The sequence below is a fragment of the Pleurodeles waltl genome, chromosome 9, assembly GCF_031143425.1.
Source record: "Pleurodeles waltl isolate 20211129_DDA chromosome 9, aPleWal1.hap1.20221129, whole genome shotgun sequence".
In the NCBI taxonomy this organism is placed as follows: domain Eukaryota; kingdom Metazoa; phylum Chordata; class Amphibia; order Caudata; family Salamandridae; genus Pleurodeles; species Pleurodeles waltl.
Window position 1 is genome coordinate 743752670 of NC_090448.1, and position 24272 is coordinate 743776941.

A 24272-nucleotide genomic window follows, 5' to 3' on the forward strand; every position below is an offset into this window, starting at 1 on the left:
TGCTGGGGCAGTTCTCAAGGGGGGTGGTTAATTCTCTTTGATCCCTCTAGGACCCTTTTCACCGCTGGTTAAAGGTGAAGAGGCTGGTACATGTCGTTCCCCTCGTGCATGCTACTATGGCTGGCAGATGTACATTAAGTGTTGAATAGGTTATCCCGCTACCCAACAGGCGAGTGAGGTACATTACTACAGTTTCCTCTATTGTTCTTGTTTCCATCGTTTCTAGTGCGCCAGTATAGATACCTTCTCCACTTTGCTGCACAGCATTGTCTTGTGGTAGGCTTCCTTTAATATTTCCACAGTTCTAGATGGTAGTTTAAGGTGTCAAAGCTCTAGGTAATCAGGCACCAGGCTGCTCGACTAGGTGTTGCTTGCTCCAGGTGATACACCTTTCCCTCCTGCATCGTTAGGAGGTCCCATTCCGCCTTGATCTTGATCATTTGTCCCTGGACATCTGTAGTAGGTTTGAGTACCAGGTCTGCCTGGCCCATTACAGGGCTATTAGGATGAGGTTTGTCCCTGGTTGTCTGGCTTTCTCCTGCACCTTAGGTATTGGGGAAAATCGGTGGAAAGGCGTTAGAAAATCTCCCTGACCAGTTTAGTGACAGGGCATTCCCCTCTGTCTAGTGGTGTTGAAACCTGGTGGCGAAGTGTTGGCATTTTTTGTTCTCTGATGTTGCAAACTGGTCGATTGTTGTTTTGCCTCAGGCCCTGAAAATCCTCACCACAATTTCCTGTTTTTGTTTCCACTCATGTGTAGTGCTTTCTTGTCTACCTCTGTGTTTTCTTTCCCTGGTAGAGGGACGGTTTGCAGGTTGATCCTCTTTGGTTTCGCTTGTTGCCATATTTCATGGGCTAGTTTGCGCAGGGTGAATGATTTTGTGCCTCTCTGTTCAGGTAAAACATAGTTGTTGTACTGTCTGCACAGTTTTCCCTGTTATGTGTTCTTGAAAAGCCTTCAGAGCGAGGAAACCCATCTTCATTTCAAGGAAGTTTGTGTGTTTAACTGCATCTACGTTGATCCATTGTCCTTGTACCTTCAGGTTGCCCTTGTGTGATCCCCACCCTTTTGGGAATTTATCTGTTGTGATGGTCAAAGCTGGAGTTGGTGTTTTGAATGGTGTAGGAAGTTGGCTCTGTATGCACTATTTCAAAGTAAGGAATAGTATGCACAGAGTCCAAGGGTTCCCCTTAGAGGTAAGATAGTGGCAAAAAGAGATAATACTAATGCTCTATTTTGTGGTAGTGTGGTCGAGCAGTAGGCTTATCAAAGGAGTAGTGTTAAGCATTTGTTGTACATACACACAGGCAATAAATGAGGAACACACACTCAGAGACAAATCCAGCCAATAGGTTTTGTTATAGAAAAATATCTTTTCTTAGTTTATTTTAAGAACCACAGGTTCAAATTCTACAAGTAATATCTCATTTGAAAGGTATTGCAGGTAAGTACTTTAGGAACTTTGAATAATCACAGTAGCATATATACTTTTTTCATAAAACACAATAAGCTGTTTTGAAAATGGACACTTAGTGCAATTTTCACAGTTCCTGGCGGAGGTAAAGTATTATTAGTTCTTGCAGGTAAGTAAGCCACCTACGGGGTTCAAATTGGGGTCCAAGGTAGCCCACCATTGGGGGTTCAGAGCAAGCCCAAAGTTACCACACCAGCAGCTCAGGGCCGGTCAGGTGCAGAGTTCAAAGTGGGTGCCCAAAACGCATAGGCTTCAATGGAGAGGAGGGGGTGCCCCGGTTCCAGTCTGCCAGCAGGTAAGTACCCGCGTCTTCGGAGGGCAGACCAGGGGGGTTTTGTAGGGCACCGGGGGGACACAAGTCCACACAGAAAGTACACCCTCAGCAGCGCGGGGGCGGCCGGGTGCAGTGTGCAAACAAGCGTCGGGTTCGCAATGTAGATCAATGGGAGACCAAGGGGTCTCTTCAGCGGTGCAGGCAGGCAAGGGGGGGGGCTCCTCGGGGTAGCCACCACCTACGCAAGGGAGAGGGCCTCCTGGGGGTCACTCCTGCACTGAAGTTCCGTTCCTTCAGGTGCTGGGGGCTGCGGGTGCAGGGTCTTTTCCAGCCGTCGGGATTTTAGAGTCAGGCAGTCGCGGTCAGGGGGAGCCTCGGGATACCCTCTGCAGGCGTCGCTGTGGGGGCTCAGGGGGGACAACTTTGGTTACTCACAGTCTTGGAGTCGCCGGAGGGTCCTCCCTGAGGGGTTGTTTCTCCACCAGTCGAGTCGGGGTCGCCGGGTGCAGTGTTGCAAGTCTCACGCTTCTTGCGGGGATTACAGGGGTCTTTAAATCTGCTCCTCTGTAACAAAGTTGCAGTCTTTTTGGAGCAGGTCCGCTGTCCTCTGGAGTTTCTTGTTCCTCTTGAAGCAGGGCAGTCCTATGAGGATTCAGAGGTCGCTGGTCCTGGAGAAAGCGTTGCTGGAGCAGGTTTCTTTAGAAGGCAGGAGACAGGCCGGTAGGACTGTGGCCAAAGCAGTTGGTGTCTTCTTTCTTCTTCTGCAGGGGTTTTCAGCTCAGCAGTCTTCTTCTTCGGTAAGTTGCAGGAATCTAAATTCTTAGGTTCAGGGAAGCCCTTAAATACTAAATTTAAGGGCGTGTTTAGGTCTGGGGGGTTAGTAGCCAATGGCTACTAGCCCTGAGGGTGGGTACACCCTCTTTGTGCCTTCTCCCAAGGGGAGGGGGTCACATTCCTATCCCTATTGGGGGAATCCTCTATCTGCAAGATGGAGGATTTCTAAAAGTCAGAGTCACCTCAGCTCAGGACACCTTAGGGGCTGTCCTGACTGGCCAGTGACTCCTCCTTGTTTTTCTCATTATCTCCTCCTGGACTTGCCGCCAAAAGTGGGGGCTGTGTCCAGGAGGCGGGCATCTCCACTAGCTGGAGTGCCCTGGGGCATTGTAACACGAAGCCTGAGCCTTTGAAGCTCACTGCTAGGTGTTACAGTTCCTGCAGGGGGGAGGTGTGAAGCACCTCCACCCAGAGCAGGCTTTGTTTCTGTCCTCAGAGAGCACAAAGGCTCTCACCGCATGGGTTCAGAAACTCGTCTCTCAGCAGCAGGCTCGCACAGACCAGTCAGTCCTGCACTGAACAATTGGGTAAAATACAGGGATACCTCTAAGATGCCCTCTGTGTGCATTTTTTAATAAATCCAACACTGGCATCAGTGTGGGTTTATTATTCTGAGAAGTGTGATACTAAACTTCCCAGTATTCAGTGTAGCCATTATGGAGCTGTGGAGTTCGTTTTTGACAGACTCCCAGCCCATATACTCTTATGGCTACCCTGCACTTACAATGTCTAAGGTTTTGCTTAGACACGGTAGGGGCATAGTGCTCATGCACACATGCCCTCACCTGTGGTATAGTGCAACCTGCCTTAGGGCTGTAAGGCCTACTAGAGGGGTGACTTACCTATGCCACAGGCAGTGGGAGGTTGGCATGGCACCCTGAGGGGAGTGCCATGTCAACTTAGTCATTTTCTCCCCACCAGCACACACAAGCTGTCAAGCAGTGTGTCTGTGCTGAGTGAGGGGTCCCTAGGGTGGCATAAGACATGCTGCAGAGACCTTCCCTGGCATCAGGGCCCTTGGTACCAGGGGTACCAGTTACAAGGGACTTACCTAGGTGCCAGGGTTGTGCCAATTGTGGAAACAATGGTACATTTTAGGTGAAAGAACACTGGTGCTGGGGCCTGGTTAGCAGGGTCCCAGCACACTTCTCAGTCAAGTCAGTATCAGTATCAGGCAAAAAGTGGGGGGTAACTGCAACAGGGAGCCATTTCTTTACAGAAGCCCCCCCAGCCCACAGGCCAGGAGACTCAGCCAAAGCTGGGAGAGTCTTCCTAGTCTGTCAGGCGAGGAAGAGTAGAGGAAATAGGCTGGTTTGTTGCAGGGCCTACTCTGCCTTACATCCTCCTGTTCAGGTCATTCCCTCTGGGGAACTGACCCACTTCCACAGTGATAGGACCTAGTCTGAATTGCCTCTTGTCTGTACTTTTTATGTCTCCACCCATTCTCTCTATTTTGGGGTTAGAGGTATCCACCTCTGCTAATCTTATCTTAGCCAGGGTCACCCCTAGCTTACCCAAAGAGGTTACCCAGAGCTGGAGTAACCCCACCATGACCAACAGGGTCAGGGGGCCTAACTTGCTATTGGGCATGGGGTCAGACCACCAAGCCAAGGATAGTGCAGCCATAAAGGCTAACACCCAGCAGAGGCCACTGACAGCTGTCAGTGCCCAGAACCACACCTTTAGCTCTTCACCTACAAGGGAAGGGGCTAAGTTACAGGCTTCTTTGGGTTCAGGGTGCCTGTCTGCTGTATTAGAGTGGGGGGTTACCACATCTTGTAGTAAACACCCTTCTTCCACTCTTTCTTCTGTTAGCTGAGGAGCCACCCACTCAGGTTTAACAGTTGCCTGACTAGCCAGGACTTCTTGTGGGTCAGGTTGGACTTTATCAGAGCCACTTTTGGAGTTCTCCCCTACTGGAGCAGAATCTCCCTGGCTTGCTGGAACCTTGGCTAAAGGTTGTCCACCTTTCCTACTCTGTTTTCTTTTCTTTTTCTTCTGGGGCCTACTTGCAGTTACTGCAGGGGTAGCACCTCCAGAATCCTTGGGAGAGGACTGGCACTGGACCAGTTCCTCTCTTGGGCTCTGACTAACCTCTGGGTAGTCATTTCCAAGGAGACAATCAAGGGGGAGGTCTGTACTGACTACCACCCTTCTCCAGCTAAAAGTCCCACCCACTTCTATGGGCACAAAAGCCACAGGCCTATCAGTGACCCTGTCTGGGCTAACTCTTACTCTGGCAGTCTCACCTGGGATGTACTGGTTTGAGAACACCAGCCTGTCATGCACAATAGTATGACTGGCACAAGTGTCTCTCAGGGCAGTGGCTGGGATTCCATTCACCAGTAGGTGGTGGAAGTGTCTACTTCCCTCTGTAATCTCCAACTCACCTGTTGGGCCCTTTTTCCAGTTGAAGGCTATGAAGACCTCATCTGAGGAGTCATCCCCAATGGCTACACTGGTCACCCCAGGGATTTTGCTAGGGGGTTTGTTTTTGGGACAAGAAGTGTCCTTGGTGTGGTCTGTCTACAGTTATGGCACCATGCCTTAGTGGCATCCCAGTTCTTACCCTGGTACCCACCTTTGTTTTGGGTTGTGTCTCGGGGCCCACCCACCTGGTCTGGTTTTTGGGGGCCTACAGAGGACTCTTTTTCTTTGTTTCTAGTGTCACCCACTTTCTCCTGAGGAGGTTTTGTAACCCCTTTCTTTTGGTCACCCCCAGTGGAAGTTTTGGTTACCCTAGTCTTGACCCAGTGGTCTGCCTTCTTTCCCAATTCTTGGGGAGAAATTGGACCTAGGTGTACCAGATACTGATGCAACTTTTCATTGAAGCAGTTACTTAAAATGTGTTGTTTCATAAACAAATTATAAAGCCCAACATAGTCATGCACTTCATTTCCAGTTACCCAACCATCCAGTGTTTTCACTGAGTAGTCTACAAAATCAATCCAGGTCTGGCTCGAGGATTTTTGAGCCCCCCTGAATCTAATTCTATACTCCTCAGTGGAGAATCCAAAGCCCTCAATCAGGGTTCCCTTCATGAGGTCATAGGATTCTGCATCTTTTCCAGAGAGTGTGAGGAGTCTATCCCTACACTTTCCAGTGAACATTTCCCAAAGGAGAGCACCCCAGTGAGATTTGTTCACTTTTCTGGTTACACAAGCCCTCTCAAAAGCTGTGAACCATTTGGTGATATCATCACCATCTTCATATTTAGTTACAATCCCTTTAGGGATTTTCAACATGTCAGGAGAATCTCTGACCCTAGTTATGTTGCTGCCACCATTGATGGGTCCTAGGCCCATCTCTTGTCTTTCCCTTTCTATGGCTAGGATCTGTCTTTCCAAAGCCAATCTTTTGGCCATCCTGGCTAGCTGGATGTCCTCTTCACTGGAGTTATCCTCAGTGATTTCAGAGAGGTTGGTGCCTCCTGTGAGGGAACCAGCATCTCTGACTATTATGTTTGGAGACAGGGCTTGAGAGGCCCTGTTCTCCCTAGTTAGGACTGGTAGGGGGGAATTTTCCTCCAAGTCACTATCTTCATCCTCTGTGTTGCCATCCTCAGAGGGGTTGGCCTTTTCAAACTCTGCCAAAAGCTCCTGGAGCTGTAGTTTGGAAGGTCTGGGGCCCGTTGTTATTTTCTTTATTTTACAGAGTGACCTTAGCTCCCTCATCTTAAGATGGAGGTAAGGGGTGGTGTCGAGTTCCACCACATTCATCTCTGCACTAGACATTATGCTTCTAAAAGTTGGAATACTTTTTAAGAATCTAAAACTAGTTCTAGGTTCTAATTCAAACTTTCACAAAACTTTTAAACTCTAAAAGGAAATGCTAAACGGGGACGAACACAAGGCCCTAGCAGGTCTTTTAAGAATTTGGAAAAATAGTTCAAATTGCAAAAATCAATTTCTAATGACAATTTTTGGAATTTGTCGTGTGATCAGGTATTGGCTGAGTAGTCCAGCAAATGCAAAGTCTTGTACCCCACCGCTGATCCACCAATGTAGGAAGTTGGCTCTGTATGCACTATTTCAAAGTAAGGAATAGTATGCACAGAGTCCAAGGGTTCCCCTTAGAGGTAAGATAGTGGCAAAAAGAGATAATACTAATGCTCTATTTTGTTGTAGTGTGGTCGAGCAGTAGGCTTATCAAAGGAGTAGTGTTAAGCATTTGTTGTACATACACACAGGCAATAAATGAGGAACACACACTCAGAGACAAATCCAGCCAATAGGTTTTGTTATAGAAAAATATATTTTCTTAGTTTATTTTAAGAACCACAGGTTCAAATTCTACAAGTAATATCTCATTTGAAAGGTATTGCAGGTAAGTACTTTAGGAACTTTGAATAATCACAGTAGCATATATACTTTTTTCATAAAACACAATAAGATGTTTTAAAAGTGGACAGTGCAATTTTCACAGTTCCTGGGGGAGGTAAAGTATTGTTAGTTCTTGTAGGTAAGTAAGCCACCTACGGGGTTCAAATTGGGGTCCAAGGTAGCCCACCGTTGGGGGTTCAGAGCAACCCCAAAGTTACCACACCAGCAGCTCAGGGCCGGTCAGGTGCAGAGTTCAAAGTGGTGCCCAAAACGCATAGGCTTCAATGGAGAGGAGGGGGTGCCCCGGTTCCAGTCTGCCAGCAGGTAAGTACCTGCATCTTCGGAGGGCAGACCAGGGGGGTTTTGTAGGGCACCAGGGGGGACACAAGTCCACACAGAAAGTACACCCTCAGCAGCGCGGGGGCGGCCGGGTGCAGTGTGCAAACAAGCGTCGGGTTCGCAATTTAAATCAATGGGAGACCAAGGGGTCTCTTCAGTGGTGCAGGCAGGCAAGGGGGGGGCTCCTCGGGGTAGCCACCACCTGGGCAAGGGAGAGGGCCTCCTGGGGGTCACTCCTGCACTGAAGTTCCGTTCCTTCAGGTGCTGGGGGCTGCGGGTGCAGGGTCTTTTCCAGCCGTCGGGATTTTAGAGTCAGGCAGTCGCGGTCAGGGGGAGCCTCGGGATTCCCTCTGCAGGCGTCACTGTGGGGGCTCAGGGGGGACAACTTTGGTTACTCACAGTCTCGGAGTCGCCGGAGGGTCCTCCCTGAGGGGTTGTTTCTCCACCAGTCGAGTCGGGGTCGCCGGGTGCAGTGTTGCAAGTCTCACGCTTCTTGCGGGGATTGCAAGGGTCTTTAAATCTGCTCCTCTGTAACAAAGTTGCAGTCTTTTTGGAGCAGGTCCGCTGTCCTCGGGAGTTTCTTGTTCCTCTTGAAGCAGGGCAGTCCTCTGAGGATTCAGAGGTCGCTGGTCCTGGAGAAAGCGTCGCTGGAGCAGGTTTCTTTAGAAGTCAGGAGACAGGCCGGTAGGACTGGGGCCAAAGCAGTTGGTGTCTTCTTTCTTCTTCTGCAGGGGTTTTCAGCTCAGCAGTCGTCTTCTTCGGTAAGTTGCAGGAATCTAAATTCTTAGGTTCAGGGAAGCCCTTAAATACTAAATTTAAGGGCGTGTTTAGGTCTGGGGGGTTAGTAGCCAATGGCTACTAGCCCTGAGGGTGGGTACACCCTCTTTGTGCCTCCTCCCAAGGGGAGGGGGTCACATTCCTATCCCTATTGGGGGAATCCTCCATCTGCAAGATGGAGGATTTCTAAAAGTCAGAGTCACCTCAGCTCAGGACACCTTAGGGGCTGTCCTGACTGGCCAGTGACTCCTCCTTGTTTTTCTCATTATCTCCTCCTGGACTTGCCGCCAAAAGTGGGGGCTGTGTCCAGGAGGCGGGCATCTCCACTAGCTGGAGTGCCCTGGGGCATTGTAACACGAAGCTTGAGCCTTTGAAGCTCACTGCTAGGTGTTACAGTTGTGTGAAGCACCTCCACCCAGAGCAGGCTTTGTTTCTGTCCTCAGAGAGCACAAAGGCTCTCACTGCATGGGTTCAGAAACTCGTCTCTCAGCAGCAGGCTGGCACAGACCAGTCAGTCCTGCACTGAACAATTGGGTAAAATACAGGGGGTATCTCTAAGATGCCCTCTGTGTGCATTTTTTAATAAATCCAACACTGGCATCAGTGTGGGTTTATTATTCTGAGAAGTTTGATACTAAACTTCCCAGTATTCAGTGTAGCCATTATGGAGCTGTGGAGTTCGTTTTTGACAGACTCCCAGACCATATACTCTTATGGCTACACTGCACTTACAATGTCTAAGGTTTTGCTTAGACACGGTAGGGGCATAGTGCTCATGCACATATGCCCTCACCTGTGGTATAGTGCACCCTGCCTTAGGGCTGTAAGGCCTACTAGAGGGGTGACTTACCTATGCCACAGGCAGTGGGAGGTTGGCATGGCACCCTGAGGGGAGTGCCATGTCGACTTAGTCATTTTCTCCCCACCAGCACACACAAGCTGGCAAGCAGTGTGTCTGTGCTGAGTGAGGGGTCCCTAGGGTGGCATAAGACATGCTGCAGCCCTTAGAGACCTTCCCTGGCATCAGGGCCCTTGGTACCAGGGGTACCAGTTACAAGGGACTTACCTAGGTGCCAGGGTTGTGCCAATTGTGGAAACAATGGTACATTTTAGGTGAAAGAACACTGGTGCTGGGGCCTGGTTAGCAGGGTCCCAGCACACTTTTCAGTCAAGTCAGCATCAGTATCCGGCAAAAAGTGGGGGGTAACTGCAACAGGGAGCCATTTCTTTACAAATGGTCTTCCTAAGGTTATGTTCCTTGATGCCCACCACTGCATCTCCTATTGTATCTTTGCTGTAACAACCATTAGATCCGCCCAACTCCCGGAGGTTTGTGACCAACTGTTGCATAACCATTCCTGGAAGGGGCGGATATGCAGTTTTGCATGTGTTATGAGTGGAAAGCATGATGCCATCATGCCCATTAGCTTCATGATGGTCGTCCGTGTCAGAGACTGAACCCTATGGTACAAGTGAGCTTTCTCTTCCATCGCTTTTACCCTGTTCCAAGTCTGGTTTGCCCATGCTGTTTTGGAGTTCAGTGTCACCCCTAGGAAAACCTTTTCCTGTTCTGGTTGTGGAGATGACTTCTTGTGATTTATGGAAAATCTCAGGCATTCTAAGGTTGTGGTCACTGTTTGAAGGCCCCTTTGGCTTTTTGTTGTGTCTTTGCTTTTACAAGCCTGTCGTCTAGGAATGGGTATACATGTATTCCATTACTTCTCAGAAAGCCTGCGGCTGCTGTGAGACATTTTGTAAAGTCCCTTGGTGTGGATATTATGCCAAACTGTAGGAACCTGAACTGATAGTGTACTTTCTTGAACACAAATCGCTGGTACCTTTTTTGGGCTTGATTCATGGGTAAGTGCAGATAGGCATCCTTTCGTTCAAATGTTGCCTTATAGACCCCTTTTTGAAGGAGTGGGACTACTCCTTGAAGTGTTCTCATCTTGAAATATTGTGTGTGGATGAACTTGTTTATGAACCTGAAGTCCAGAACTGGTCTTAGGGTGTGGTCTTGTTTTGGGACCAGAAAGTAGGGTGAGTAGTTTCCTTGGTTTTGTTCCTTTACTGGTACCTTTTCTATTGATTGCTTTTGTAGAAGTTTTTTGACCTCCTTCTTGAGCTGTATGAGCTCCACCTTTTGATATCTTTGTTTTTTGGTGAATTTATGGTGGTACTTTGATCAGTTCTATGCAATATCCGAGATATAAATCCAATTGTCAGTGGTGATTTCTGCCCACTGCCGTGGGTAATTTCCAATTCTGCTTCCCACTGGTGTTTTGTGGGGGCCTGTTTTGGTTAAGTCATTTGTTGGTGGCTCCTCCACCTCAGGGGTTTGTCATCTTCCCCTTCCTCTTGCACAAAAGGACTGACTTGCAGGGTGTGGCCACAGCTGATATGTGGTCTACTGTGTAGCTTGGTGCAAGCTGGTTTGTGCTTGCTGTTATTGACAACATGATGGGAAGGGTCTCCTGCCTGTGGGTCTTCGGCGTGTGCTTCCACCCCTCCTGAATGCATCTCTGCTCCACCTGCATTGAGCACCCCAGGTAAACACACAATAATAAAATGGTCATTACCGTTTTATTACTCTGTGTGCTGCAGTGCCACCCCGCGCTGCTATTACAGGGCGTACGTGAGGGTGGGGGATGGGGGTGGGGCTGCGCTAGCACAATGACTGCTGCCAGTGCGCATGTCGGTTAGGCCGGCTTTCTACAGCTAGCCTACCTAGCCAGCATGAGCACTGTAGACCCAGCAGCTGGGGAATTGCTGGCACAAGCCCCTAGGCTCAAAATGAGAGCTGGGTTGGTCTGCTCCAACCAATCCTGGACCTGCGCTCATACTGAAAAACAACATGAGAGCAGCTCCAGGATTGGTTGTTGGCACAACAGGAAGTCGTGAAACACCTTCCTGTCTGTCACCCAGTACTCGAAGAGGAGGGACACACAACATGGGTGAGTCTTTTTGGCATCGGGTTGCAACCCACCCATTTTTTCTATTTTATTTAACTAATACTAGCCGCCACTGCCTCTGTTTTATAAGGTTCCAATCGCCTTAGCCATCTTGTTGTCCTTTTTAATTTGCTGCAAAGACTCATCGACCACCTAACTGTATAGTGCATCCCCTGTAAAGGGTTTGTTGATGATGGGAGGCTTGCACTTCCTGCTTGAACCCTGATTTTCTAACCCAGGCATCTCTCCTTAACGTTGTGCCTGTGCATATCTGCCTGCTGGCAGTGTCTGCTGCGTCCAAGATCAACATCAGGCATGTGTTGCCAATGTTTCTGCCTTCTTGCATTATTGCCTTAGCTCTCCTTTTGTCTTCTTCAGGAGGTTTTTGCAGGAGTGCCTCAATTTATTCCCACTGCTGGAGGCCATATCTATTTAATAGCACACTGGAACTGTCAATTTGCCACTGTGTTGCAGCCTCTCTATCTTTCTTCCTACCATGCCAAGTCTCTTGCTCTCCCTTTCTGTTGGAGGCCCTAGAGTGTGTGTGTTGATTCACTTTCCGCTGTAGCAACAAAGATGTAGTCTGCTGGTCTGTTTCTCTGAATGTATTTGGGGTCCTTAGTTGAGGGCTTATATTTCTTTTCCATTCTGGGGGTGGTGGTGGTGGTAGGGGGGTGGGTCAGGACTGCTTTAGCTGTTCCAGATTCCCAAAATGCTTGTTTGCCTTGACCCAATATGCTGGATATTATTTGGGAAGTATACAAGAGTACGCGATGTGCATGTTCTATTCCAAAGACTTTGAAACAGAATGTGCACATCCCGTACCTTCATTCAAGCCTTCGAATAAGTCGATAACAAGACAGATCGTTTGTAAACTTCCACGCTTCCAACCCACTGAGCTGATCCTCAATTATAAGCGTAAGCATAATAATATCATAGTGATTCAGATCTTAATGTACAGTTGGTTGGACGCTTTACCTTTGCACAGTATAAAATTACATGCACACAAAGATATATTTAATAACGTCTCTATGGAATCTTGGTTGATCACACAATTTCAGATTATTTCTGAACATTTTCCCATGGTGGGTTTGACACTTTGGATTTGGGCTCGAATACAAAAATAACACTACGTGTCTCGGGTTAGTCAAACATGTGGTGTGAAGTCACCACTGTGTGTTTTTTAGTATTCAAGAAACCCATAATCTAGGGCCAAACCTGGATTTAAGGGAATAAAAACAAATTAAGTAAAAGGACAAACATTCTCTAAGGTTTCCAGGGTAAATGAATAAAAACCTATAGTATGCTTACTCCAGCCACATACATGGAAGGAAAAATCAGCACATATCACCAATACTCATGTCAAGTGATTACCACAACCAATCAGGGGTCAGCCCATTGTTAAAATGCAAGACGTTTCCTTACACAAAGCGGAAGATATCAGTAGGAAATGAAAAAGGATTTACATTCACTTGGGATTTGATGATTGGTGACTCATGTATTTCTAAATGAATACATATTCAGGACAATTTAAAAGATGTTTATAAGGGAGAAAGTTTTTTTTTTTCTAGCATACAATTGTAGGAGAGATTCATAATGTTCTTTCCATAAATGAAGATTAAGTAAATGGGAAGCTTCCTAACTTTGAGAGACAATACTCTATGGAACTATGTCGGCCTCACTTTATCCACCCAAAGATGGAGGTTCCAAGAGCCCTGCTACCCTGTCCAGCACTTTAAAGTAACTGCTTTGTTTCCCTACTTGGAACTGGTTTCAGCATCAGTTCAACTCTTAGTGCTATCACTAATGGATTTTGCAAATACCCTCCACTAGTCCTCCAGAATACAAACTGCACTTTCAAGGGGAGTTCAGTGACACCATCAACCATCAACAAATTCCACCATGATATATTTTTGCTCGCATCACTAAAATGGATACAGGTGGACCCATTATATTCCTTCAAAGCAGCAACCGTGTCATAAAAGGTCATTCACCTTAATTCCGCCACATTTTAGCCAGAAAGATACGGTAACTGGGGATCCAAAAAGCTCAAAAGTAAAGGATACCTCAAACTAAAAGTGCCTCAAATATGGAACTCAGTGCCCTTACAAATAAGAGAGGTCCCACCTTTCTCTACTTTAAGGTTACTTCTGAAAAAAACACTTACTGGTATCTAGTACTGTTTAAACATATCTAACAGGTCTCAACCTATAGTTGGATTCTACTGGGTGACTTAACACATAATGACCTTGATTTGGAGGCCCAATTTTGGATTGGCTAAAACAAATCCTTCATATTTTTTTGAATCAGAACCTGTATTTTTTTAGCTATGCAGCTTTTATTCACATATCCTCAGGTACTAAGACCACATGCAAGGAGACCGCTACATATTTCATCTGTGTGTGAAGGTACACCACTTCTGTCCTGCAGTGTGACTCCTGTGTGATGTTTGCTATCTCTCTATATTGTATGTGCCTCAGCCAAAAAGACACCCTGTGAAGAGACTGGCCATCACATATTGATTTTTTTAAATATCAGTAGGCAATTACGTTTACAGTACTGTGACAGTTTCTGGAATTTCTTCCTTGCTTAATGAAACTTCAGAAATAAATGAAAAAATAAAAAGGAGAAAACTCAATAATGATGACGAGGAAAATAGTTCACTACTTCAATGTATGAGAGAAACAGACCATTAATAGTCAAGGAGTCCGTAAAACTACCTCCTAAGATTTTGAAAAAGCATAAGCGAAAATAGCACTCAAACAAAGGACTAGGGAACCTCATAACATCTTTAAAGCCAATTTAAATCATTCTGTTGTGGTGAAAAGCTAAATTCCTTAATGACAAAAAGTAAAAAGAGTTCCAAGATGAATACTCTTAGCAGTAAATCTTTAGCGCTCATGCTGGAGAAGTAGACTATAGGGCACTGTATTGTTCTCAGTATAGGAAGCAATATATGATATGCAACAAACCTGTAAGTGTTTCGAGATTTCTGAGAAGAAGTTCATGTTTAATCTGTATCTGGTCTATATGGCACTATTGGGGTCTTAGGATAGAAAGATTGATGCAACATGCTAAATTCAGGCTAGAACTGAATGTGTGTATAAAATGACTGCAATGTACACTTGATAATGTGTAGCCTGTCAATCGCATGCTGCAAAGTCAAAACTACAAGCCATTATCTCAAGCGTAAACTGTCAGATTAACAAAAGATGAGACAACAAAAAGTGCTGTATGGCTATGACTGCAGCAGATAAAACGTACTGTATGATTATCTACCAAATGTAAGATTGAAGATCATTCGCTCTCTCTGCCATGTATTTTATCCAGAGAAACAATTCATCTTACCTCATCTGCTCCCAAACAGTTGGCCTTTCTCTTCCGACCAGGCTGAGCTGCCACTACCACTGGTCTCCTTGCAGAGCCATTCTAGAGAGAAAAAAAAGTGGATACAATCTTACGTGCTGATTTTTTAACTCAAAGACATGTGCTTGAATTTCTGCTGCTCAGAGTTTCAATGTAACACGAAGAGCTTTGGGGTGGGGTGGTTACCTGGGACAACTGATTTCGTGCATGGGAGCAGTAGTAAGCACTGCATGCTCTGTAAATGGATGCCATACGCCCGTTATCAGTGTTGTGCCAGTTCTTCAAGGGTTTCATGTTTATAAAAAAAAAAAGTTCAGTTCACTGCCATATTAGTATTCTTTTACAATCCAGTAATTATAAGTTTGATTTGTAGGTGAAGGGGGCAGAGACCAGGAGTACTGCTAGTGATACATTTTACAACCAACTCCCTAAGAAACTAATGTCACATGCAAGTATTTTTTTTCTCCTGCTGAGACCCTGTACAAAATCACATGCAGTCTGATTAACATATGAACCACAGGGGTCGAACTTCGCATTAGTGCAGCAAGAGCTTAATTAGATCGTGGGTATTATCAAAATTGCTTTTACCTAGAGCCACCACCCTGCTAATCAACTGAGCTATTACTTCTTTATCAAGTGAATTCTCACCTGCTGGTCATGGCCCACAATATCAAGGCCCATGCGCTAGATTCCCCAGTGCCGTAAATCCAACTAATGTATTTACCTTAGATGACTTGACACCGATACAGCAAGTATCAGAAACCTAAACAGTGCGCTCTAGAGCCCAATATGAAAGACAGTCCCAGTAGACTTGAGTATCCAAATCTGATGCAACTGAAATTATTACATGTTTAACAATAGAGTTGCTTAATGCATACGCAAAACTGATGATTTCACAATGGGACGGAATTAAAATGTCACTTACCCAGTGTACATCTGTTCGTGGCATTAGTCGCTGCAGATTCACATGTTGTGCATAGCCCGCCATCTGGTGTTGGGTCGGAGTGTTACAAGTTGTTTTTCTTCGAAGAAGTCTTTCGAGTCACGAGACCGAGGGACTCCTCCTCTTTTGCTTCCATTGCGCATGGGCGTCGACTCCATCTTCGATTGTTTTCCCCGCAGAGGGTGAGGTAGGAGTTGTGTGTGTTAGTAATAGTGCCCATGCAATGGAGTGAATAAGTATGTACCAATTAAGGTTTAAATAATATATTTACAAATGTACAAAGTTGAAGATAACTTCCAAACGGCTACAGGCTCCCGGGGAGGCGGGTGGGCACATGTGAATCTGCAGCGACTAATGCCACGAACAGATGTACACTGGGTAAGTGACATTTTCAGTTCGATGGCATGTGTAGCTGCAGATACACATGTTGTGCATAGACTAGTAAGCAGTTATCTCCCCAAAAGCGGTGGCTCAGCCTGTAGGAGTGGAAGTAGTCTGAAATAAAGTTCTTAGTACGGCTTGACCTACTGTGGCTTGTTGTGCGGACAGCACGTCTACACAGTAGTGCTTAGTAAATGTGTGAGGCGTAGACCATGTGGCTGCCTTACATATCTCGTGCATTGGAATATTCCCTAGGAATGCCATGCTAGCGCCTTTCTTTCGGGTTGAGTGTGCCCTTGGTGTAATGGGCAGCTCCCTTTTTGCTTTAAGGTAGCAGATTTGGATGCACTTAACTATCCATCTGGCTATACCCTGTTTTGATATTGGGTTTCCTGTATGAGGTTTTTGGAATGCAATAAACAGTTGTTTTGTTTTTCTGATTTCTTTTGTTCTGTCAATGTAGTACATTAGTGCTCTTCTGATGTCTAATGTATGTAGTGCCCTTTCAGCTACCGAGTCTGGCTGTGGGAAGAACACTGGCAGTTCTACCGTTTGATTTAAGAGGAACGGTGAAATAACCTTTGGTAGAAATTTAGGATTGGTTCTTAGGACTACCTTATTTTTGTGTATTTGGATAAAAGGTTCTTGTATTGTAAACGCCTGAATTTCACTTACTCTTCTTAGAGATGTGATGGCGATGAGAAATGCAACTTTCCAGGTTAGGAATTGTATTTCGCAAGAATGCATGGGTTCAAAAGGTGGACCCATGAGTCTTGTTAAGACGATGTTGAGGTTCCATGAAGGAACGGGTGGTGTCCTTGGTGGTATAATTCTTTTGAGGCCTTCCATAAACGCTTTAATGACAGGTATCCTAAATAGTGAAGTTGAATGGGTAATCTGCAGGTATGCAGATATTGCTGCGAGGTGTATTTTAATGGAAGAGAAGGCCAGGTTCGATTTTTGTAAGTGTAGTAAGTAACCCACTACATCCTTTGGAGATGCGTGTAATGGTTGAATTTGATTATGATGGCAGTAGCAAACAAACCTTTTCCATTTGCTTGCATAGCAGTGTCTAGTGGATGGTCTTCTAGCTTGCTTTATGACTTCCATACATTCTTGGGTGAGGTTTAAGTGTCCGAATTCTAGGATTTCAGGAGCCAGATTGCTAGATTCAGCGATGCTGGGTTTGGATGCCTGATCTGTTGTTTGTGTTGTGTTAACAGATCTGGCCTGTTGGGTAACTTGACGTGGGGTACTACTGATAGGTCTAGCAGTGTTGTGTACCAAGGTTGCCTTGCCCATGTTGGTGCTATCAGTATGAGTTTGAGTTTGTTTTGACTCAATTTGTTTACTAGATATGGAAGGAGAGGGAGAGGGGGAAAAGCGTACGCAAATATCCCTGACCAGTTCATCCATAGGGCATTGCCTTGAGACTGCCTGTGTGGGTATCTGGATGCGAAGTTTTGGCATTTTGCGTTCTCCTTTGTTGCAAATAAGTCTATTTGAAGTGTTCCCCAAAGTTTGAGGTAAGTGTTTAGAATTTGGGGGTGAATTTCCCATTCGTGGACCTGTTGGTGATCTCGAGAGAGATTGTCTGCAAGTTGATTCTGGATCCCTGGAATAAACTGTGCTATTAGGCGAATGTGGTTGTGAATTGCCCATTGCCATATTTTTTGTGCCAGCAGGCACAGCTGTGTCGAGTGTGTCCCCCCCTGTTTGTTTAGATAATACATTGTTGTCATGTTGTCTGTTTTGACAAGAATGTACTTGTGGGTTATGATGGGTTGGAATGCTTTTAACGCTAGGAAAACTGCTAGCAGTTCGAGGTGATTTATATGCAGCTTTGTTTGATGTACGTCCCATTGTCCTTGGATGCTGTGTTGATTGAGGTGTGCTCCCCACCCTGTCATGGAAGCATCTGTTATCATCACGTATTGTGGCACTGGGTCTTGGAAAGGCCGCCCTTTGTTTAAATTTATACTGTTCCACCATAGAAGCGAGATGTATGTTTGGCGGTCTATCAACACCAGATCTAGAAGGTGACCCTGTGCTTGTGACCATTGTGATGCTAGGCACTGTTGTAAGGGCCTCATGTGCAGTCTTGCGTCCGGGACAATGGCTATGCATGAGGACATCATGCCTAGGAGTTGTAATACCATCTTTGCCTGTATTTTTTGTGTTGGATACATGGTTTGTATAACTTTTAGGAAATTTTGAACCCTTTGTGGACTTGGAGTGGCTATTCCCCTTGTTGTGTCTATTGTTGCTCCTAGGTATTGCTGTACTTTGCACGGCAGAATGTGTGATTTTGCATAGTTGACGGAGAAACCGAGTTTGTAGAGGGTTTGAAGGCCTGATCTGTGTGGTGTGAACACTTTGTCAGTGAGTTGGTCTTGATTAGCCAATCGTCTAGATACGGGAATACGTGTATTTGCTGCCTTCTGATGTGTGCAGCTACTACTGCTAGGCATTTTGTAAAGACTCTTGGTGCGGTTGTTATACCGAACGGCAATACTTTGAATTGGTAATGTATTCCTTTGAATACGAACCTTAGGTATTTCCTGTGCGAGGGATGTACCGGTATGTGGAAATACGCGTCTTTGAGATCTAAGGTTGTCATGTAGTCTTGTTGCTTTAGCAATGGTAACACTTCTTGTAGCGTGACCATGTGAAAGTGTTCTGATTTGATGTAGGTGTTTAGTGTTCTGAGATCTAGGATTGGTCTCAGTGTTTTGTCCTTTTTTGGTATTAGAAAGTACAGTGAGTAAACTCCTGTGTTTATTTGTGTACCTGGTACCAGTTCTATTGCGTTCTTTTGCAGTAATGCTTGAACTTCTATTTCCAGAAGGTCTGAATGCTGTTTTGATATATTCTGTGTTTTTGGTGGTATGTTTGGAGGGATTTGGAGAAATTCTATGCAATAACCATGTTGGATAATTGCTAAGACCCAAGTGTCTGTTGTTATTTCCTCCCAAGATTGGTAATACTGACTTATTCTTCCCCCCACTGGTGTTGTGTGGAGGGGATGAGTGACCTGTGAGTCACTGTTTGGTTGCAGGTGTTTTTGGGCTTTCAAATTTTCCCGTTTCTAGGGAATTGTCCTCCTCTGTACTGGCCCCGAAAGCCTCCCCTTTGGTACTGTCCCTGGTAGGTAGACGGTGTTGAATGTGAGGTACTGGCTTGTGTGGCCTGACCCCGAAACCCCCCTCTGAAGGTTGTTTTGCAGAAGGTGCCGAAAGTGCCTCTGCCCTGCGGGGAATAGAGTGCGCCCATGGCCTTGTCAGTGTCAGTGTCCTTTTTTAGCTTCTCAATTGCCGTGTCCACTTCAGGTCCGAACAATTGTTGCTCATTGAATGGCATATTGAGCACCGCTTGCTGTATCTCCGGTTTAAAGCCAGATGTTCGTAACCACGCGTGCCTTCTTATGGTTACTGCTGTGTTAATTGTTCTTGCAGCTGTGTCCGCTGCATCCATAGAGGAGCGTATTTGGTTATTGGAGATGTTTTGTCCCTCCTCAACCACCTGTTTCGCCCTTTTTTGTAAATCTTTGGGTAGATGCTCGATGAGGTGCTGCATCTCGTCCCAATGGGCTCTGTCATATCGCGCTAGGAGCGCTTGAGAGTTAGCGATGCGCCACTGGTTTGCAGCTTGTACTGCGACCCTTTTTCCGGCTGCGTCGAACTTGCGGCTTTCTTTATCCGGGGGTGGTGCATCGCCTGATGTGTGAGAGTTGGCTCTCTTGCGAGCTGCCCCTACTACAACTGAATCTGGTGGCAGTTGTGAGGCGATGAAAGCAGGGTCTGTGGGCGGTGCTTTATATTTCTTTTCCACCCTTGGTGTTATTGCTCTACTCTTGACAGGCTCTTTGAAGATTTGCTTTGCGTGCCTTAGCATTCCTGGGAGCATAGGCAGGCTCTGGTAGGTGCTATGGGTGGAGGAGAGGGTGTTGAAAAGGAAGTCATCCTCAACAGGTTCCGAGTGTAGCGACACGTTATGGAACTCTGCTGCCCTAGCTACCACCTGTGAATACGCTGTGCTGTCCTCTGGTGGTGAAGGCTTGGTAGGATACGCCTCCGGACTGTTGTCTGACACTGGGGCGTCGTATAGGTCCCAAGCGTCCTGGTCATCTTGGCTCATGGTGGTGTGAGCCGGTGAGTGTGACGGAGTCTGTGCCGGTGATATGTGAGTTACAGGTGGAGGAGAGGGTGGCGGAGTTACCTTCTTCACCACTTTTGTTTGTGGTGCTTGTTCCTGTGTTTGGAACTCAAGTCTCCTTTTTCTCCTAATAGGGGGAAGGGTGCTGATCTTCCCTGTTCCACTCTGTATGAAGATCCGCTTTTGAGTGTGGTCTACTTCAGTGGATTGTAACTCTTCCTCGAATCTATGTTTGCGCAATTGAGAGGACAGTGATTGCTCCTCTGAATAGGAGCTGGTAGTTGGCTCGGTTGCCGGTCGTTTCGGCACCGAAACTATGTCCTTACTCATTTTCGGCTCCGAGGCGACTTTTCTCTTTTTTGGAGTCGAAACTTCTCGGCGTCGATCCTCCTCGGTGCCGCTGTCTCTGCGTCGAGCAGCTTCGGCTCCGCTGTCTCGGCGTCGATCTTTGTCGGCAGCACTTTCTCTGTCCCGAGATTGCTGCGTGCCTGTGTCTCGACCCGAGTCGGACGATCTCGGCACTAGTTCGGCCTTTTTCGGTGCCGATGGGCGGTCACCGACTTTATGGGTTGAGCCATGGCCTGTTGGCAGTGGCGTCCCCTGGGCCTTGTCTGTTTTCTTGTGTGCTGGCTTCGACGTCTTACTCACTGTTTCGTGGACGTCGAATTCCTCCGAGTCCGATTCATGGATAGAGAAGGCTTCCTCTTCTTCTCCTTGTTCCTCGAACTCTCGGTGTCCTGTCGGCGTGGACGCCTTCTGTAATCTTCTGGCTCGCCGGTCACGGAGCGTTTTTCGGGATCGAAACGCACGACAGGCCTCACAAGTTTCTTCCTTGTGCTCGGGCGACAGGCACAGGTTACAGACCAAATGTTGGTCTGTATATGGGTATTTGTTGTGGCATTTAGGACAGAATCGGAACGGGGTCCGTTCCATCAGCCTCGATGTTACACGCGGTCGGGCCGACCAGGCCCCGACGGGGGATCGAAATTACCCCGAAGGGCTACCGGAGCTCTTCACGATTCGATGTCGATTCTATCTAACCCGATCCCGAACGCAACAATACCGACGTAATTTTCCGAATTTTTAACTATCTTTCCGTTCCGAAACCCGGAGCGAAAAGGAACACGTCCGAACCCGATGGCGGAAAGAAAACAATCGAAGATGAAGTCGACGCCCATGCGCAATGGAAGCAAAAGAGGAGGAGTCCCTCGGTCTCGTGACTCGAAAGACTTCTTCGAAGAAAAACAACTTGTAACACTCCGACCCAACACCAGATGGCGGGCTATGCACAACATGTGTATCTGCAGCTACACATGCCATCGAACATGTATATTTCATTTACTTCACTCAATTACATTTAACTTTTTTAAATAATGCTTTTGGGTGTATAACCACTTTGCAGCACTAGTGGGCCATAGAAGATGATTGTTTACATGCTGAACATCCTTAAGAAATTCCTTGAATAGAATCACAGAACTCGTGACCGACACAGAAAGAACTGACATACTCAAGAAAATGGCCCAACCAACTTTACATGGAACTGTGTTTTTCCAAAGAAGGCCACAGATTACTAGTTTAGTAGGTGCCTTCCTCAATTCTAATAACTAGGATCTCACAAAAACAAAACAAAGTTTGGACACTGAGATGGGGGGCGTGCACAAGAAAGGGTTTCTTCATTGCTGTCAAATCACACACATTTGATTTCACATGTATATATGTCTGGAAACTGTTATGGAAAATCGACTGGGGCAATTTAATACCCTTTATTCATAACAAGCAAGTCAAAGGCTAAGAAATGAGTTACCGCGCTGTAACTCCTGTTCTCCATAGTCTGTTTCTTTCATAGAGTCTTTGGTTTGAAGCATTCCCCATGATCAGGTTTAGAATCCCTGACAACGTTAAGCAGCAGTAAGCATTTTTTAAACTGTCCGTAGGCCCCCAAAACAGTGTTTGTTTAGTAGCAGGGACACTCACCTCATTTGCTTCAATAGAACATACATAGGCTGTCCTGTTTTAAATGTTTATTTTTTGTGTGGATTTCAATGGTGTTTTCTCAGTGTTTTTCCAAACCATCTGAAATACGTACTTATGTGTGTGTATTGATTTGGCTAATTCCCAAAATACACAAACAAGCATTGGCAAAGCCTATAGGTCTTGTCTTTTTAGGTCGAGCATAAGCGTACGTCCTCTTGTATACTTTTAAGAATACTTCTTCTGTGGGCTTCCAGCTATTTCATTTGTTAATTTCAGTGTCATTTAAAAATCCTTGCTTGCTAGTGATCAGTTATGTATCTTTGTCCCTCCTTCTTCTGTGTGGGAGCAGGGACCAACTACTGTAGAGTTTTGCTTTGTCTTGTTCTTTTACTCTTTTTCCTTCTCTTGTCCAGGGAAGCTTCCCTTTACATTTGCAGAGCATTCTTGCTGAGCTTAGCTGTAAACAAGGCAATAAAGGCTGTTATCTTAGTCACATTTGGTCTTTGTGGGCTTCCTGCACCCTCTCTCAGCTGCCTGGCTCCCGCCCTTCCTTGGCTTGGATTTTCTTTACCAACTTTACCAGAGCTCTGCAATCCTTAGAGACAGTGCCCACTTCTGCTCCGTACTGGGATCCCACTCGCAACTCAATCAGTGCACCTCAGTTCACACATTCCAGGCCCTCAGCCATGCCAGTGGTAGGAAATCCACACATGCTAGTTTCCAGAGCACCTCAGTTTTTGCAGTCACTACACTCTGCTGCTTCAGTACTGGGACCTCAGGCGCAGCTCCATCAGTGCATCTCAGTTCACACTCCACGCCCTCAGCCGTGCCAGTGCTAGGAACCCCACAAACTCTGCCAGAGCACCTCAGTTCTTGCAGTCCGTACACTCTGCTGCTCCAGTACTGGGACCTTGGGTGTAGGAAAGTACCATCTTGCCTGGCATGTTACCCCCATTTTTCACTGTATATATGTTGTTTTAGTTGTATGTGTCACTGAGACCCTGGTAACCCAGGGCCCCAGTGCTCATAAGTGTGCCTGAATGTGTTACCTGTGTAGTGACTAACTGTCTCACTGAGGCTCTGCTAATCAGAACCTCAGTGGTTATGCTCTCTCATTTCTTTCCAAATTGTCACTAAGAGGCTAGTGACCATTTTTACCAATTTACATTGGCTTACTGGAACACCCTTATAATTCCCTAGTATATGGTACTGAGGTACCCAGGGTATTGGGGTTCCAGGAGATCCCTATGGGCTGCAGCATTTCTGTTGCCACCCATAGGGAGCTCTGACAATTCTTACACAGGCCTGCCACTGCAGCCTGAGTGAAATAACGTCCACGTTATTTCACAGCCATTTTACACTGCACTTAAGTAACTTATAAGTCACCTATATGTCTAACCTTTACCTGGTAAAGGTTAGGTGCAAAGTTACTTCGTGTGAGGGCACCCTGGCACTAGCCAAGGTGCCCCCACATTGTTCAGAGCCAATTCCCTGAATTTGTGAGTGCGGGGACACCATTACACGCGTGCACTACATATAGGTCACTACCTATATGTAGCTTCACAATGGTAACTCCGAATATGGCCATGTAACATGTCTATGATCATGGAATTGCCCCCTCTATGCCATCCTGGCATAGTTGGCACAATCCCATGATCCCAGTGGTCTGTAGCACAGACCCTGGTACTGCCAAACTGCCCTTCCTGGGGTTTCACTGCAGCTGCTGCTGCTGCCAACCCCTCAGACAGGCATCTGCCCTCCTGGGGTCCAGCCAGGCCTGGCCCAGGATGGCAGAACAAAGAACTTCCTCTGAGAGAGGGTGTGACACCCTCTCCCTTTGGAAAATGGTGTGAAGGCAGGGGAGGAGTAGCCTCCCCCAGCCTCTGGAAATGCTTTGTTGGGCACAGATGTGCCCAATTCTGCATAAGCCAGTCTACACCGGTTCAGGGGACCCCTTAGCCCTGCTCTGGCGCGAAACTGGACAAAGGAAAGGGGAGTGACCACTCCCCTGACCTGCACCTCCCCTGGGAGGTGTCCAGAGCTCCTCCAGTGTGCTCCAGACCTCTGCCATCTTGGAAACAGAGGTGCTGCTGGCACACTGGACTGCTCTGAGTGGCCAGTGCCACCAAGTGACGTCAGAGACTCCTTGTGATAGGCTCCTTCAGGTGTTGCTAGCCTATCCTCTCTCCTAAGTAGCCAAACCCTCTTTTCTGGCTATTTAGGGTCTCTGTCTCTGGGGAAATTTTAGATAACGAATGCAAGAGCTCAGCCGAGTTCCTCTGCATCTCTCTCTTCACCTTCTGATAAGGAATCGACTGCTGACCGCGCTGGAAGCCTGCAAAACTGCAACATAGTAGCAAAGACGGCTACTGCAACTCTGTAACGCTGATCCTGCCGCCTTCTCGACTGTTTTCCTGCTTGTGCATGCTGTGGGGGTAGTCTGCCTCCTCTCTGCACCAGAAGCTCCGAAGAAATCTCCCG

General features: G+C 46.7%; 1 protein-coding gene across 13 annotated transcripts in view; it reads right to left on the minus strand.

Annotated features, from left to right (window-relative positions):
- KAT5 (lysine acetyltransferase 5) overlaps window positions 1-24272 on the minus strand; it is a 623375-nt gene that overhangs the window by 352252 nt on the left and 246851 nt on the right. For all 13 annotated transcript variants that reach the window (XM_069207870.1, XM_069207861.1, XM_069207869.1 and 10 more), the window contains one exon: window positions 14321-14401. In XM_069207870.1, coding sequence (XP_069063971.1) covers window positions 14321-14401 — 81 coding nt within the window. The remainder of the gene's footprint in view (window positions 1-14320; window positions 14402-24272) is intronic.